At 27.6% G+C, this 19,804-nt stretch overlaps 1 protein-coding gene across 1 annotated transcript in view; it reads left to right on the top strand.

Moving 5' to 3' along the window:
- LOC129959868 (neuropeptide FF receptor 2-like) overlaps positions 1-19,328 on the top strand; it is a 105,911-nt gene extending 86,583 nt beyond the window's left edge. The window contains exon 2 of the mRNA XM_056072763.1: positions 19,057-19,328. Coding sequence (XP_055928738.1) covers positions 19,057-19,328 — 272 coding nt within the window. The remainder of the gene's footprint in view (positions 1-19,056) is intronic.
- The last annotated feature ends 476 nt before the right edge of the window (positions 19,329-19,804 follow it).

The raw sequence follows: 19,804 nt of genomic DNA, 5'->3' as shown, positions 1-19,804 counted from the left end.
ATATTAACAATGATTGTATTTAAAATGTATCAAGATTTTTTACTTTGACAATGGTTTGATAATATATTCCAACATTACAAAATATTTTACATTTAGTTCATTCAGCATAACATTCATCATAGAGACAATTTCGATGCTTCATTTAATGTTTTTGTTTTGGATTCGTTATTGTTATTAGTAGCATAAAAGTCTATATCAATTTTCCTGTTATTTTTTTCTTTTATTTTAAAAGAATCCAATCTCTTCCAAAACACTTAATTAGTTTGAATCGTGTTTTACTACAAAATATTGGGGTGATTTTGATAATACTGTTGTAGCCGATTCATGTTAAATTTTTCAAATATAACTCGACTTGAACTCAGGCGACTAGCTAGTTCGTCGGGAATGTTGGTTATATTTAATTTCATGCCCATGATTCCACCAAATTAACTCACACCAAAGCCATGTTATTTTAACTGCTTTATTTCTATTTATTGTGTACATGAGCTTTTCTAAAGGAGGCAATCCCAGTCCAGTGTATTAAAAATACGGCTCATCTGTCTTCTTATAAGGGAAAAAATCATTTCAAAAATCAATTACATATTTGTTGAAATAATGATAATAGTTTGAATTTCAAGACGAGTAATCCATTATTCGAAATCATGTCAAAAATATTTTTTAAAAAATGCAAATTTTAGCAAAACTTGACACGATTATTAAATTTGAGTCATTGAAATGACGATTTTAAGTTCTGAAATAGTTTAAAATTCATTTTTATGCAATAATATTTTCGGAAGTTATCTCGTATATACGCCAAAATTCAGGTTAATTTTTTATTAATCAAAATTCTATATGCAATTTCAAAAGCATCACACCGAGGTGCTTCTACCCTACAATGGAACTGTTAACATAATTAATTTAATTGTTACGTCATTCAGATTAACCGGTTATTATTAATGCTAACAGCGGGTATTGTTAATAATAACTTATAAATCACAGTGCAAGTAACATAATAACTGAAAAAAATAAAGTTTTTAATTCAATATTGAAAATTATTTATTCATAAAATTCTGAAAAACGTTATCTTTCTGTAGATACTTAGGATAAAAATTGGCAATCTTATCGAATAGAATTCTTGATATATTAAACTGATCGAATCTACAGAAAAATCGTGGTTTAAGAATTCACATAGTTAAGACTTTCTCATCTCGAAACAGATATTTAACTTAAATAAGACAGTTATACTTAATACACTGATCATATTTTTGATTATTGAAATTCAGATTAAATTATCTTACTATCAGAAATTAAATGATTTTACTATCCGTCATATTTTTAAAAAAATATTTTGCACTTTTCTGATCACAGAAGTAGAAAAAAATATTCTACTTGATTCTTAATATTCAGCTATACCGTTTAAAACTGTTTCCCTTCGTTTTAAGATTCTCCTTTCATAAGAATCGAAGAATAGTAACTATAGCACTTTAATTTTAACACACTTTTTAATACTTGCTTTTTTCTTCAATATAACAAAAAAGTTTCTTGCAAAATATTATTTTCATTCACGTCATTTCATTAAAGTCAATAACTTGCAATTTCAATATTTATAATCAAATGAAGTTCGCAAAGCAGATAAATAATTGAAAGATATGCACTTCTCATCCAAGCTTTTACTGTGTTTCACTGTGAAAAAAGAATTCATGAACATTTTCTGAAATCATCCTATTTAACTAAACAAAATCATGCAAACTTGAAAATTATTATTTTCTACAAGAATACTTACGCTGGCGAATAATTTTTAAACAATATGATAGATACTAAACAGATATCAAATTTACATGAAAAATGTAATTCAGTTTTTAAAAGTGGATATTGATTTATTTATTCTATATCATATTGTAATATATAAAAAATGAATGTATAGATCATATTAAAACATAAATCAGAATGAAAGATAGAATTCGATATTTTTTCTTTTCTACGATATGCACGAAAACTTTTTGCTCCAAATTGCGATGGGACATATAAAAAGACAAGTATTAGAACAAAACGAATTTACTGCCAAAAATTGTGCGTGATTATAGTTAATTTTTGTTATAATTGCCGTAAAGCTACAAAGATTTATCATATTGGTGAAAAAGCTTCTGATCTCTCTTCGAAAAATGTTACCGCAAGTTATGTAAAATAGGCCTTAGACAAGGACCTTTCTTTGAAGCTCATCATAAGTCTGGAAATATTATTTTGGTATCTTAGCCAATCCTTGAATTCTAATTAGAAGAGACTTGAATCTAATCCCCATTCTCCATGGGGGGATGCATGAACGCCAGACTATCCCAACAGAAGATTTTATTAAACGAGTTAAAGAAGTCGTTTTAAAGAAATGGAGGATTCTGGAATCCCAGACAGTGAGCTGGTTAACCACCATGTCGAAATTGCGATTTTGGATGGCTTTCATACATATCTTGATTTTGGTTGTTTTAGCTTTCCTACTCCTTTTTCTTTTCTTAAAATAGATTTCAAAGAACTATGAGACTGATATGAGAAGCTTTAAGGCCCATTTTACTTTACTAGTGGAAACTGTTTTCGAAGAGGGGACGGGAAACCTGATTCACAGAGAAGACAAAATAACGAATCCTCACGTCGATAATGTGGAAATGTAAACAGAATTGTTTCTTTTAACTTTGTTTTTTTAGGGGAGGGTAATCGGAGCTTGAAAAAAAGGCTCTCGTGATTTGTTTTCAGTGACAGAAGTTTAACTGGTAAATTTTGGCAATTAAAGAATATTTTTAAGTATTTATTTAATTATAATTATCTTTTGTTTTAATGAATAATATATAATATTAATAAATATAATATTAATATAATATTTGATTAGAACACTTTAATCTTATTTTTATTTTTGGAATGGTTATTAAATCATAAATCGTTTTATTTAATTTGTTTTAAAATATAAGAGATCTTCGAATGGAATTTTCTAAAAGGTGGAGCGAGAAAGCTTAAATTTTAAAAATATAAATAAAAAGAAACTATCTTTCAATTTATTGCGAGACTAACAGCACAAATGCATTATCTAATGGATGCTATTGATTAAATCTAGAAGGGAAATCCTAGCTCGCCATTATGTTCCAAATACGAACTGTGAAGAAGTTGTTCCTTAGAGGTATTTTAAGAACAAATCTCTTTTTGTATTAGACGTGAGGAAAACCTCAAGGAGCTCGCTGATCTTCTTTACGGCAATTTCCGAGAGTTTGTAGCCAATTTTGAAATTCTATTAATGGCGTTACTGTGTACTATTAGATCTGATCTTGAAACTTCATTCTCCTCCGTTGCTACTGATAACCTATTGTTAACACCCAAATTCTTCTTTACATTAAAACTGAAACTTATACTTTGAAATTCTGAAGATGTGCAGTGATATATGAACTGATATATAAATGATATTAATGATATATAACAGTGATATATAAATGGTTTTGAGTGAATGTTTCCTCCTAAATTTAAACAATAATAATAACAATTCGTAATGGCTTTTCTAAATATAGTTTAAAAATAAACTGTTAATTATATCGCAATTAAATTGTTGTTATTATTGTCTTTGACTGACATTATATTGATATTATTTACCAGACTTGCTTCGACTTAATTCAGAAAAAAGAAATCTGACTGATATTTCAAACAATTATTTTATGCTACTTGACAGTATTTTTGAATTTAGCTTGCAGATGATGATAAGTTCATTCATATTTACAAAGAGTATTTTTGTTTCATGCTCTAAATGGTTTGAAAAATAATCGTTATTTTCATATAACATTGTTTTATTCGTGAATCCGGTAATTCGACTTGTACTTGGTTAGATTCGGCCTATTTTTGAGAAAAGTAGAAACAAACTTCCATTTTGAAGACAAACATTATTATTAAAAATTCTAAATCCATGTATAATTTTAGACCAGTTTTAGATTCGGTCACTGACGAAAAATTATTTTTCGAGCTGAAAAAAGGAAATTGAAGTTTTAGTGTACAATACAAGAATCAATTTGAGAAATATTTTTGTTAGATATATGATACCTTAGGCCGGGATAAGATATGTCAATATATTTCTTAAGATATTTCAACGGGCTATTTTGTTGGTTTGAACAGATTTTATTAGGAAGAAAATATATATGAATGTTCTTTCGTATCACCTCTGGACGGTAGAACAGAAATATATATGGAAGAGGATTAACCTGCTTATTTATTAATAAATGATAAATAAGCAGAGACCGCCATTATCACATCGAAATATAATAATGGTGATAGCGTTTGGTGAACGGGCCTGTTTTCTATTACGGGAAGTACCTCCTCTGAAAGGAATGGTTAATAGGCCGTGATACGCAGAGTTTTTTTTTTTCCTCAGAAAACAGACTATTTATTTTTTATGAGGCGATATTAGTTAGTTTGCTTTAAAAGCATTAAAATGTTTCCTATTAAAATTTCTTTTAATTCTTCGTTCCATATTTATTTCCAAAAAATGCTAAATTCTCGAATCTTATAAAAAGCATTTTGCGTTGATATACTGAACATATATTCATAACTATGTTATTTAAAAAAATGTAATATATTGACAGAACTTTTTTAATTCAAAGACTTCCAAAACTTATGACAGATATCATTTTATTCTTGCTCAATATATGATGACATAAAGTACACTTTTGCTTTTTTATCAATTGTGTATTTCTATTGTTTCCTAAATTAACGTTACCACTTTTTGTTGGTTCATTGTGTTGTGGGAAAGCCATTTAAAACATTTTACCAATAATTTTACCTTACCAAAACATCTTACCAATATGAATTTTTCAATTATGTTAACAATTTTGGAAAAATAGTTACATGCAAAGCATTTATATTCACAACTGACTGAGAGAACCAGAAACCATCGAGCCTTGAGCTCAACATTAGCTCACAACTGATTCGTAATTTCAGTTTATTTTACGAAAAAAACCTCCAAGCTCACTCTTTGTTAAAAAAAAATCCTTTAATAAAGTATGAACTTCAATGAGCCTGAAAATAAAACATAGCGTCATTTCACTATATGTGAAAAGAAACACAAAAGTTTGAAAAAAATTCCTGAATATAAACTTTGAAGTTTTGAAAACTTTCATATTAAGTTTAAAATAAGAATGATTATTTTTTTCTGCCTAACGTATGCATAAATAGCTTCTAGGGAAGTTCCATGAAATTTTTCAGGATGTTATTCACGCCCTTCTTCTTGTAACATCCAAAGAAATGGTTTGGGGCAGCATTTAAGAGTTTTTTACTTCAGTGGTTACTAAATTGAAAGAGAGAAAGGAAAAAACAGAAAACAAGCATTATCATGCTAAGGATTAACAAGGAAGAAGTATTCGAAGAAAAGTTTTCAAAAGTTCTTCGAATTAAATTTTAATCAATTCTGAGGAACCGAGTCTCTTCTTAGAATAATCATTCAATTCCCTTAAATAGCTAAGAATTTAAGAATCCTCGGAAACATAAAAGCTGAACAATAGAAACGCATTAATTTTTTTTTCTCGAAATTGATGATTTCTTGGTAGCGGTAATTGATTTATTGTTCGAGGTCACTTTATATTTAAATTAATTACCACAATCGTGTCCATGTCCCAATTCAATTCAACATGGTTTTAGATTTTCGAATCAAAAGCTTTGGGTTTTATTTCGTGCAATTAATTATTTTGAGATTTTAATTTATTCTATCATCTTCAGAGTGTTGAAACAAAAGAAACTCAGGATAAAGCACAATGTATGGTGTTTTAACTCATTTATTCTGTTGACATATTTTAAAGCCTCAAAACTTCGTATCATAACATCGCGCCGCATCACCATTTCTGCTATTTATGTGGCTCCTATAACGTTTGGTATAAAATAAATGAACTATATCTTTAAAAACCTTGTAGCATACAGTTGTATGGAAAGAAAAAAATTAAAAATAATTTAATTACATGCCTTATTATTAACAAAAATAACAAATAATAATCAAAAATCTGTTAAATGCATTTTTTTTAATCGTGCAATATTGATAAAACGTGTAGCATGCCACAATTTCTTTAAAAAAGGAGTAAAAAACTGGAGAAGAACACTATGTATTAAACTCAAAGCAAAAGGCGAAAACTATCACATTAAAAAGGAAATAATAAAAAAGGAAAAGGAGAAAACTATGAATAAAATGCAGAAAACATTTAAGGTACTGATCAAAGAAAGTTGGTATGATTATTTTGATTGAACTTTTCATTGTTTGTTATGAATTTAGTCATGATTTTGGATTTTTTTTTTATAATTGAATGCTATGAACTCTTTCATGCCAAAAATTTTCTAACAAGATACAATGTTTTCTTAAATGCTAAGACAATATAAAAAGGCAAGACATTACGTACTGAATGGAGTCCTGGAATTCTTTGAATGAATATTAAGTCGATAACTGATAGGGGGAAACAGTGTCGGAAAATAACAAACGGAATATGTCCTGTGATAAAAAGGATCTTTTCACCAGCCTAAGAGACTAGCTTTAGTTTAAATATTTGAGGACCTTATGTATAAATCAACTAGTGTTTCCACCATTTTATAAATTTTCTACATTCTTAGAAGTATTTCTTGTAGATGTTGTTTAAGTATTCATCGATGCCTTACAATTTCTATCTAAACACCCTCATTAATGGTGTCTTTGATGAGATTATCAATATTCCCCCTATAAGGGTTCCTAAGAAATAAAAAGTAATTAATAGTATTTTTTATATCTTAATCAAAAAAGGAGGCCAATCATAGAGGAATACTGAAATGTTTTTTTAATACATTGAACTGTCTACTTGGCATAGGTAACATTTAATCTGCTCCGCTGTAAGCATATTTAGATGAACATTTTCTCCTTTTAAAAATTACTCAATTTGATTTAAAATACCACCAATTTCAAACTACACTCTTTAAAATCTGATTTGTTAGTTTTCGTTAGAAAGATGCCCAGGAAAATTCTTATTGTTATTACAGCACTGGAACATCTCCATTTTTTTTTATTTATTACAGACTTTTACAATTTACGTTTGAGACTATCATTCATTAATTTTAATTTTATATTTTGGTTTCATTTTCAATGCACTATATTTGTTATTTTTATATAAAAAAGAGTTACCATATAACATAGGCAAATACGTTAAAGGTAACAAAATTAAATTTTTGAAGGCGATCTAAGCCCTAAACAATAATGGAGGCAATGAATCTATGTGTCATTCAAACTTTTACTCAGAGGTAAAGGGTAGTAAATAATAAGCATATATGACCGGCATACTGGTAAATGTGATCTAGTCGTAAGAAAAAGAAAAGAAATCAGTTAACGTATTATTGCTGGTTTAAAACGTTATCACTGTTACAGAAATAATTGTGCCTATCAATATATGTGTAGTACATATTGCATACTGATCATAATATTGATAAACCTTACACAGATGATATTTTGAAACAAGAAAAATCATTAACGTGCTTTTTTTCCTTTTGATGGGATCATTCTTTATAATAAAGGGTAATATCATAATCTTTTCAAATTCGGAAGTTTTCAAAATTAGTAGAAAATGATTCATTTAGGTTGTTTTTTTTCATCTTTCATTTCTTAAAGTAAAACACACCATTTTTTTCTGTGATTTGTAGTGTCTATCAAGATATATACATACAAAGAAACCGGGAATAACGAAAAAAATAATTTGCAAACCAAAGCAAAAATTTTGGAAAGCATATTAAATACGTTTCTGTGTTAAACCTTTATACATTTTGTTCCCCTGGGGAACTAGTGCACAATTCTAATGACCAAAAAATAAATTTATTAATTGTTTTGTTGCATTCAAAGTAATAAATTTCTGACAAAGCAAAGATTACAAGAACATTCTGTTTAATCAATGCAAGATGGATGCTTGGTTCTAACAGGGAATTTCTATGAAGCAAAGATATCAATCATTCTAATGTATTATTTATCCAAACCAGCGTAGTTTGGAAATCAACAACTGACTTGTATAAAATGTAACAGAAGTTAATAAGCTAAATATCATTAAGATTTATTTTTAGTATTACTTTAAATAATTTTTAGTTAACGATAGATTTTTTTTTCTCTTAAAAAATTTTAATTTCTTTGGTGAAAGGAAATAAAATTCCAGAAATTCTGTCTCTATTCATACCAAATATCTTATAAAATATAGTTCAAATCATTTGTTTCAAGAATTCCTTTCTTAAAATTCAAAAATCACTTATTTAAAACACCATCTCAGAAGGAAGTGACATAAATAATCGATAACAGATAATGTTAAAAAAATCGAAAGCGAGGATCTATAATTCAAGCGTCCAATTCAGATGTTCAAAACAGGTGATGTAAGTAAACAACGTTTGAATAAGATAAATGAAATGTCATTCGTCAAGAAACATTGTATCGCATCAGTCGCGTCTAGATAGTACATTACTGCACATTCAGAAAATACTTTAGTTCCTTCTACGCTTACTAAAATTTTAATTGATTGAAAAGCTGCCTTCCAAATGTAATAGATCTGTCATTTGAATACTAGAAATGTTTGCAAAGAGAATATTCGTGATGTAACTTAGAAGCAAAAAAACATAAAATAATATAAGGAACTTATTTTAATTTATATTTTATAATTGTAACCAAATCACTATTTACTCAGATATTCTATAATAGTCAGATATTTCTCTTCTTGTATCTCTCTACGAGTATTTTCTTTAGAGTAATCGCTCGCTTACTTGGCATTACAAGAAAATGAATTTCTAAGGAAAATGCTATCATATATTATATGCAAAATAACAGGAATTTTTAATATTAAAATATATTTACCTTTCTAGCACTAACATTATTTTTTCAGTTATGTAAAGACTTATCATATGTATTTTAGGGAATTTTAAGTAAATTTAGTGATATTTAAGTAAAAAAATGGCAAACAGTGAAAAATTAAACTTTATATAAATTCTGAAAACCGAGTTTGTCTAAAGGTTATGTCCTGATCAAAAACATGAATTATTCAGTAATTTTTTATTGGTATAATCATATGCGCTTAATGGATATCATATTCATTTCTAAATTTTTAAATTTACTATTTAGATGTAATTTATTTTTGAAATTTTTAATTATGTACTAAGTTATACTGTTTTGATTTGTACAGTTTAGTGTTTTGCTTAATGTTGAGACATACATAACGATATTAACTACTGCAAGTAGCACTTCCAAATTTATTTATCTACATTTAATCTGTATCTGAATTTTCTCTAAATTATCTGCATTTTAATAAAATTGAATCCTTTTTATTAGTGAAAAACACTTAGGTTATTTTTATTTACATTTTCATTAATTTAACGTTAGCAATAAACTTCACAGAAAGCATTTAATTAATTTTGAATGGTTGGTTATTATTATTTCATAGTATCCATTCTTATTCCATTTATCAATATTGTTGGATATTTAAGACTATTTTTAATACGACTAAATGTCGATAGAATGTAACAATTTTCAGAGTTTAATATTCATTAACTTCAAACTATAATAGTTTATTCGATTGTTAACTATATAATTTATGAAAAGAGAAATGACAAATGAGCCTGTGATCCACTAATGTTATTGAAAGGTAATTTGACATGAGACTGCCTGTTGCGTTGGCTTTTCTTCTGCTTTCGTAATTATTTCACTTGCATGTGATTCAATTACACATTACGAATAACATACTGGTTTTTTTCGGGGGGGGGGTAAAACAAGGCAATCTACTTCAAATGATTTGTTATTTTGATCAAAACATTTCAACAAAAATTCAACAAATGAGATCTGGAAAATTAAAAACACAAATACACAAATATACTAATGAAAACAAGTTTCTTTCTCAAATTCTAATATCTATGCCATCGGTTCTTCATTTAGTAAATATACCTTTAAAGAAACTTTTGCGACTTAATTAGAAGTTTTTAATTATAAACCTGACATTGTTGCATTATTTAATAGAGGCCTATCTTTAATCATTGTTATTTCGTGTAAGCAAAAAGCAGCTGCCATCATAGTGGAAAAGGAAGTCATTGAAAGATCATCGGCATCTAAAAATAAAAAAAGGGTCCTCCCTTCTTTCCGAATGAATCTTTCACCCCAAACTTCTGTTCAAAAGTCGCTTTCTACTAAGGGGAAATCGATACTCAATGAAGATCCTTGTGAATGGATTCATTATGAATCATTTTTCATTCTTTAAAATAGTGCGGGGAAGCATTGTTGCTTGATAGGGACTGCATTCTTTCTTGCTCCCCAAGATTTAATGACAGAAGTTTTTTTTTTTTTTTTTTTTTTTGAATTTAAGGCGAATATATATATATATATATATATATATATATATATATATATATATATATATATATATATATATATATATATATATATATATATATATATTGGTATTATTAGAAATTTTCATCAAGAAATCAAGGACTGCAAAATTAATGTTGCCAAATAAATCTTATTTTAATCAACGGTAGTTTAATATGTTATCGTTAGATCTCTTCATTTGCCATTTCGTGTACCAAGTTTAATAAAAGTGCTTTTTACCACAAAAATCTAAAAGAAATCTCCATTTCTAAGGCTTTTTGAATTAATTCTTCATTATTTGCTAAAATGAAATTTTGTGATCGATTTTTCTGTCACATCCTGATGTGCTAAGATTAGGACATTATGTACATTTGCATAATTTTGGTAATGGTATAGTATTTTAATATTTCAAAAGTTAGAATTACGGGCCAGTAAATAAATTTAATTATTTTTTTATTTCTTATAATTATTCTCAGCTACTAAAGAATTGAAGAAAATGATGACTTCAAGATAGAAGATGATTTAAATCATTATAAATATAAAAGTGAAAATTAATTTATATAAAAGCCACTTTTTAATACACTTAATTAATATATATATATATATATATATATATATATATATATATATTAATTAAGTGTATTATCTTTGCCTTCCATTCTTCTAAATCATTTGAAACCTTTCAACTATAATAAGATAGTGATTTTATCTGCAAGAAGCTGATTCCTGTTAGTTTACCGAATGATTTATGTGGCATTAAATTTTATTATTAGGATAAGTAAAGCATTGTCAAGGATCAAGGCAATACCAAAATAAATATATTAACATTATATAGTTAGAAAATCACAAAAGATGAATTGTCAAAAATGTACAAGAGATTTAGCAATAAAATAGACATATCATCTATAATCGACTCAAAAAAATAATGTTTTTGATTTAAATGAATGTTAAAGGACAGAATACAAAGGCAGAATAGAAACTACTAAAGTATGGAATGCGTCTGGTACTTTATCTTCGTAGCTCAACGGAAGCCTTTCGATTTTGATTGATTTATCGCCATTTAGAAAACGTAGAATTGAAACAAGGAATGTTCCAGAGAAAGAACATGGTTTTCCAGTTTGCATGGGGAAGAGAGGAGCGACATGAAGCTTACGAAGTAGCTACAGCCAATCAATGTACTTATACATACCATACATCTACTCATAAAACGGATGAAGAGCATGGAATTCTTGACGATGTTTATCTAAGATGATGTTTTGATTCTCTTTCCTTCGTTTAATATTTATTGCATTTTGATTCTAATTGCAACACTTTAACTATTCAATAAAGAATAAAGATTATCCAAAGATATAATAAAGTTATTATGGTTATAAGCATTCATTGCAGAGACCTCAAGCAGTTTATACTCACAAAAAATCTTTGATTTCTAGAATTAAAAATGTCCCATTACGTACTTTACTATAACAGGCTAGAAATATGTTATTCTAGTCATTTGGTTCACTATTTATCAGCTAAAAATATCGCTGTTTATCAGTATATAGTATTTTTCCCATAATTAAAATTATGTTTATCAATCATAAAGTGTTCCTTAGCACATTCATAATCACAATTCTTAATTAATGAATGTTTATAGCTCAATAATTATTATTTGCAATCTGAAAATATAAAAATTTACTACTCCATATAGAATGACTTTGTTCCAAAGGCAGATTGAATGAAATTAAACAAACAAACCTTCGGAAGCTCTTCGCTACACATTTTTTAATCTGCTCTTTTCAGGAAAATTTCTTGATAATTCGATGATATATAAGTTACTGGGGGCCCGTAACGTTAAAATTATAAGTATTTAAATTCGTTATTTAAAATATTTATATTAAAATGGGCTTATTATAAGTGTTTTAAAAATTTTCATTTTTGAATGTTTGTTCGGCATTTTAAATACAAATAATTTATTTGCTTTTAATTTACTTTTAATTATATTTACCATTATATTTTACTTAAAGATAATGATGTTTCTATCCGTATGAGGATTTAAGTCCTTTTTTTTAAATCTAGATAGTAGTTTTATTTTCTTTAAGGACAACGGTTTTTGGTAGCGTTAGTCAATTTGTGCTTCTTACTTACTTGATATGTAATTTCTTTCTTGGCGATATGATTTAGAACCTCATCTGACTTCCTAGGACCGAACTTATTTATTTGAATCTTGACTAGACGATATAATGTACAGCAGGATTACTAAATTTGCACACAAGGAAACGGAATTCAGGGGCTTCAGCATATTTAATGTAAGCTATCTGAAATCATCTGACTGATGAGGATTTGAATCAGCCATCTTCCTAATTTGACCCTCAAACTGTATTAAACGCATGAATGTGCCATATATACATTTAATTAACATATCTGTACAATTCTGATTTCAGGAGTTTGCAGCTATTCCTGTTTTTCAGTTTTGATTAATTGTTTTATCGTCGATATTAGAATTGAAAGCATAATGTAACTTACACCTAGTTTAAAATATTTTGTTAACATATTAGAGATAATAATATTTCTTGAATAAAAATTGATATTTTCCCTTTTTTGTTTTAAAAAAATTAACAGAAATATATGTTAAAACTTAATGATCAATTATGCACAAAATGCTATTTGAAAGAAAAGTAATCTGAACAATGTTTCGCAATAATAAATAATAAAAATGGTTCATGATGTATGAATATTTTGCCTCGGATTTTCTTTATGCCAGAAAAACGTGAAGAAATTATTTAATTCAAGTCGTTTAGAGTTAAAAATTAATAATAGCCTTGAAAAATGTTAGGCATCTTTAATATTTTGCACCTCCGATATACAATACTCTCCATTATATTATTCAGGATAATTACAGTCCTTGAGAAGTTCATTAAGATAAAAAATTCTTTGTCTGATTAAAATGAAATTAAATTTATCAAATTAGAGGAAAACCTCATTAGTACGATTGATTTGATTACTATTATATCCTTAGTTTTAGCCAATAATACTATTTCAAAGCATTTCTAAACTAAATTTATCAATGTGAATTCTTTATCTGCTACATTATAAAATAAAATTTTAGTTTTCAATTTTTGCAACTATCTATATGAGAATTACATAAAAGTTTTAAAACTGGTGAGTATTTCTTGTGATATTTCTTTTTTGACTTTTTAATTTATTGTGAATGATCATACGAAAGTTCAAATATACTCTCAAACAATTCGTTTCAAAATCTAAAGTTTCTATCAAAGAAATGAAATACTTGCCCTTCGAAGTACATCGGAGACTTGAATTATATCGACGGTTATATCGAAAAACTTTCTGAGAATGCGAAGTCTACTGAGATTTTCCTTATTTCAACTTCAAATAAGTGGTTATGTTATTATGTTATTTCCTGACTCTGATTTCTAGTTCTTTAACAGAAATATCTGATTCTTTTACGTTCGGTCTTGTCTGTCCCTCAAGGAAAAGGTGAAGACATATTTTTTTAACATTTTTCCTTGAGGGAAAAGAATGGCCCATCTGTTACTCTTCCCAAAAGTTCCAGATATTTCTGGTTTAATAAAGCTTTTAACTCCTGAAATTGGTAACTTCTAAGTTCTTTATAATGATAGTAAGAAAGATTTTAAGGTCTGAAATTATTTTGAGTGTCTTAAACTTTAAAGATGTTTTTAGCCTTTTCGTCGTTGCAAGCTATAATACTTTAAATCTGAATTCAAAAATATCATTGAAGAGTTATAATTTTCTACCAAGATGAAATTGTTTTCATTTTCAGAGTTAAAGAGATTTCTTCGAATAAAAATATCCTTAAAAATCAATAACAACACGTATTTAATTTTATAGGATCAAGACATATAATAAAATGTAATAATGTGAGTATTATTATGTAATTATGCTTCTTACTGTTTAAGAAACAATTAGATTGCTAATTATTGCAATATTTTAATTTTATTTTCAACAAGTACAAGTTATGTTTTCTGTATTCATCTTCATAAAAAAAAATTGTGTTTTTTATACATTAAACTAGTTTAGAATATTATAGTTATACACGAAGTTTAATTTTTTTCAGATTAAATAGCTAATGAAATATCCTTTACACTAATGTACTAAAAAAATTTAATTATTTTGATTTGGCAAAAAAATTTTGTTATTTTGCCTTCCAACATTACAATACCAAGTATTTCCTTCATTTCCTTACATTAGTAAACAAGTCCACACATGTGAATTATTGAGATCTTTATCTTTAAACTTATTGTCACAGAAAATAAATTCGAAACAATTTGTCGAACTTAACCAGTTAATCAATATGATAAGTTAGAAAATTTTTAATGCTTTTAAATGTGTCAAATATTAAATTAAATCTAATCTATGTAACTTGTGGAGGTCTACAAAAATATACTTCTCTATTCTAACAATCATTAATTTAATAAATTAACTATTACTTACAAACAAAATTTTTGTAAGCAGACTTTAAAATTTACCACTGAATAGATGTTAAAACATAAAGATTAGATATATTTTGTAATAAAGTTTCAAAATTGTATTAATTCATAACGTGTATAAAAGCAAGCAAACTTTACTAAAAGTCTGCAATAGAAGCTTATATTTTGTTTATAGAAGCTTATAATCAACATTTTCTATCTAAAAAAATAAATTATAGAAACTTGCTTCAATATTGTAAAAACAGCTTTTATGTGAAAGAAAAGAAGCATTCAGATGGAGACACATAAATATGAATTAGTTTATTAGGTTAAATTAAATTAATTTACTGAGCTGATGTGGGAAAAAGCCTTATCATCAAAGATGATGCGAAGAAATCCCGGGATGACAGACTAATAAACTCCGGTTAGTCACTCGATCATTCTGACTTCTTGACTAACATACTAACAGATGCCAGGTGTTGGAAAAATGAAATAATCAGAATCTCTACAGTAGGGGTTAGTATTTGGGTATCTCCATTCATCTTTTTCAATTTTTTGTCAAATGCAACAGACATGAGCTAAACAGGGATTCAGTTTGGAATAACAGAAGGTCGTAAATCAGCCATGAGCTTCTGAAACCAAATTATATAATAACTATTGAAAATTTAGCAACACAAATTATTGCATATGAATGAAGCAGTAAGGCAAAATTGTCCATAATATGTTAAAGCATTACAAGATTGTATGCATCTCAGCAACATTAGACTGTTAATATCATTTAATAGGAATGTTTACTTCATTTACTGTGGAATAAACTGCAACAATTTTTTTACCAATTAATATTAAATTCTCACATTTCTGGTGTAGTTCATTTGTGGGGTGTCTAATCAACCTGCTGATTATTTCACTTGAACAGATATTTCTTCTTCGCCTCCCCCCACTCACTCTTTTGTTCCAGTCCATACTCCATAACTTAGCGAAACATTATTTCCTTTATTAAAGAAACATGAGTAAATATATAAGATTTCTTCCAATGAACTTTTTTTATCCTGGAAGCTGCAAATTGTTTGGGAAAAAAACATCAAAAATATATAACATTTCAAAATGCATACAACTGATACGTTTTCCTTGTTTTTCTATTCAGAATGATACTATATTTACCAAAACAATAATAATACCTTTTCTTCTATGAAATACTCCACCACAGTTTTCTTATTCATATTATTATCTAGATGCGTTTTAAACATAAAGTTGTTTTGAGAAATTTTGTAAAGATTTTACAATAATTGAGTTTTATTTTTGTTTAAGACATATGCAAAACTCTCGAAATAATCTAATCAATGTATGATTAAAATAAGAACTGACCTGAAATATTTTTTCGAATTCATAAATAATTCATTTATATTTAAGTTATATGCGGAACTTAATATTCTCTGATTTCAGGTTTTACTGTCTGCACTGAAATATAATGTTTTTTATCATATTCCTTAAATATTAAATTATTTCCTATTATAGAAAAAATGAAGTATTTAATATATTGATTTTGCAAATACGTATATAATATGCACTATTTTTCTTAGATATGCTTACAAACAATTCAGAAGACAGCGTATTCAATTCAAACAAAGGGGTCCGTTTAAAAATAATTTAAAATTTGGAATCTTCTTATTGCCTTCATTCATATATTAATTCAAATAGATTGTAGTCAAGGCTTTTCATTATTTAGTTTCAAATATGAAATATTTGTGCGACATTAAAAGCAATCAGTAAGGCATTCTAAGCAGAATACAGAATAGAGAGGATTCATTGCAAAGAGTAGACCAGAATTACGAAGCACCTTTAGGAAGGATACGCAGTTATTCTGGTTGAAATGGAAGGGTTTGTCAATAACCTGTGAAAACTAGATTTGGAAGTTCGCTTGATGCTGTATGCCTCAGAGCCAGTGAATGGAAATGAAATGAGATAATTGAAATGCGACCAAGTATTGGCTTCATCTACTACATCATTTTAGTTTCTCTTGAAACCAATCTCAAAGTTCTTCGTTAAACTAACATTATTGTTTCCCTAAGAGTCTTTGTTTAGTCTAATCATAAAACGATGAATGCCGTGGAGAAAAGTTGAATCACAGGCAACAAATATACAAGAATTGAAAAATACCAATCCTGTCATTTGTCCTTAATAATCCAGTATAATCTGTTAATTTTATGTTCATTTTTCCACATTGTTTTATTAGTTACATACAAAGTACGAAACGAAAGCAATGATAAATTTAAGAAATAAAAGGCGGCTCAATTTTATGAAAACAACATTACTAACTTCTACATTCATATTAAAGCATAAAATGCGATTCATATCTATAGTCATCTTAAAGAAACCATTGACTTATTCATTTGTATCTTTTTACTAATATCTATGACCGCCTTTGCAAAATTAAGACATTAAATTCAATGTTTTGTTTGGTATAAATATCTACAAATATAAAAAAAAAATTATATATTATAGCTATATAGCTATATTATATATGTTATAGCTATATTAAAAGTAAGCAAATAAGATACACTATGTATATACACTATTCTTCTGCAATAAGAGAAAAATCTCTAAAGTTTCTGAAAAGAGCTAATGTAATTGTATTATTTAAATAATTCGCTATTAAAGACGATTTCTAGTATTTAGTAAAATTTCAGAGCTATACCAATTTATCTATGCGTTAATATTGATGTTTTATTTTAAACATAGTACTTAAAGGAGGAAGAATTAGTCATGAAAATGTCAGAATTTAAGGGAATTTTATAGGGATAAAAGAAAAGTAAAGATCAATTGTTGGTATAGAAATGAATGAGAAAAGAATGAGAACATCTCTTTGAAAAAGCCACTATTAATCTGAGTACAGAATTAAAATAAGAATGATCCTTAATATGTTTTAAGCATTTCTTGAATTCTCTTAACGGTCATGAATAATTCCTGATATTTCACAGATTTAAATTTTATTCCGTTTGATGCGAGAAATAAATGAGATCCTATGGTCCTATGTATCTCAGCTTCACTCTCTAATTTAAATCTATAATGGTCTTGACAGTTCGCAAATTTTCATCTGACACTCTTATCTTCATATAGTTAATTCCATGGATTACGGAAAGTGTGTCACCGTCGAATCTAATTATTCATGCAACTTGTTTTCGGATGTGGGAAATTTATTTAATGAGGAATACATAGGTATAGCAATGAGGTACTAAAACAGAACAGAAAGTAAATGGAACCAAAGAGAAACCTCAATGCCACCTAACAAGAACAAAGTGCCAAAAATTGCCGTTTTGTGACAATTATTGGTTTAATAATATTCTCATTAAATTAGATTTATTGGAAACAATGCTTAAAATATTTATTTAATAAATCGAATTCAATATAAAAATGTACACAAAAATCGTTTTATATTCAAAAAGTTTTTGAATAGTAGAAAATTATTAATAGATGTGATTAATTATGAATAATTCCCAATTCTTTTAATATTGATTCTACATATTATGGGACATTTTTCTTGCATTTAATGACATTTATTTATTAAATTTACAAAACTTAACCAAATTGGATTATTATGGTTTTACTAATATTCACGACTTGGGGCATTTCTGTTCTTTAAAAGGATTCTTTAGTTTAAAATTACAGTAGTTTCTTCTGTTCGATAAAATGTAATATAATGTGAACGATTCTGCACTGTTAAATGCATGTTTCCAAATGTTAAGGTAGCACTATTTATCTGAAACTATGAATTTCTATTGTTAAACTCGAAATAAGGAACCAAGTTTAATTGTTTTGAATTCTAAAGTTGTCAGTGCTGATCTTCTAAACTGGCGTTTGAGATTCAGTGCACTTTTTAATGTACATATAGTATATTCATCAATATAATGAACAGATTCATCTTCGTCAATTCATGGAATTATCGTCTGTGTACTGAAATGACATCTTTTAATCAATATGATATGAATCAATATGAATCTAGAATTCAACTTCCCTGCGACATGTGAAAAATTCGAGAGAGTATCACTTCGACTATTCTTGCATCTCCTGATGACGGAGGTTAATCACGTTTGGGAATTAGAGCGTTGATAGAACTCTGCGCATCTGCTATTAGTATTTCAGAAATACGCTCGCAGATTGAGGCACGTTTTTACTTTATCTCCTTTTCCTTGTTGTTTTTAAAGTATTAATTGTTTTCAATAATGAAGCCGTAATTAACACTTACACTATTCATTTGATAGTAGATAAAGAAAAGCTGCTTAGAAAGATTTTTTTTTTAAATTACAGCCAGTCACCCCGTTACTTCAAAACTAAGTCGTATAAACAGGGATTATTATGACTGGTTGTTATGTTCATTAACTATACAACTTATGGATAAGAAATATCTACAACTTCTGGTAAACGTTCTTATGAAAGAATACATTGATCGAAGACTACAAAGCGAGCTAAAAGTAAAAGTGTTGAGAAGAGAGGCAAGATTAAGTTTTAAAAATGTGGATGATGTATCACCAGGGAAAAGAAGATGCAAACCTGCCAAAATGACAAGCACATTAGAATAACAAAGTTTAACTGTGAGATTTGCCAGAAAATTATATGTTTGGAAAATTTTAAGCATATTTTCGCGAAATGCGGCATTGCAAGGAAACTGATTTCTTGCTTTTTATAGCTAAATTATAATGCTTTATTTATTTCATAATTGTTTCTACAGTTTTGAATTACAAATGTAAGTATTTCAGTTGGAACACCGGAAACTTCATTTATTTGATTTTCACATCATTCAGCTGATTCTTTAGAAATTTTATATTGTTTTAGGGTTTTAGGATTTCATTGTTTCCATTCCTTTTTAAATTAAACACAATTGCAACTTGATTTTAATAGTTAAGTTCTTAAAAATATATATTTTATAATTGTATATCTGTGAAATACCTTTCTTGTTGGTATAGAAAGCGCTGCTGGAAGGTTAATTACTACAAGAGAGAGGTCGGAATGTAGATAATAGCTGATCGTTCATTAACTCAAGCACTATGTTAGTAGA

The sequence above is a fragment of the Argiope bruennichi genome, chromosome X2 (assembly GCF_947563725.1).
Source record: "Argiope bruennichi chromosome X2, qqArgBrue1.1, whole genome shotgun sequence".
NCBI classification, from domain to species: domain Eukaryota; kingdom Metazoa; phylum Arthropoda; class Arachnida; order Araneae; family Araneidae; genus Argiope; species Argiope bruennichi.
This window is presented reverse-complemented; position numbering and strand designations above follow the sequence as displayed.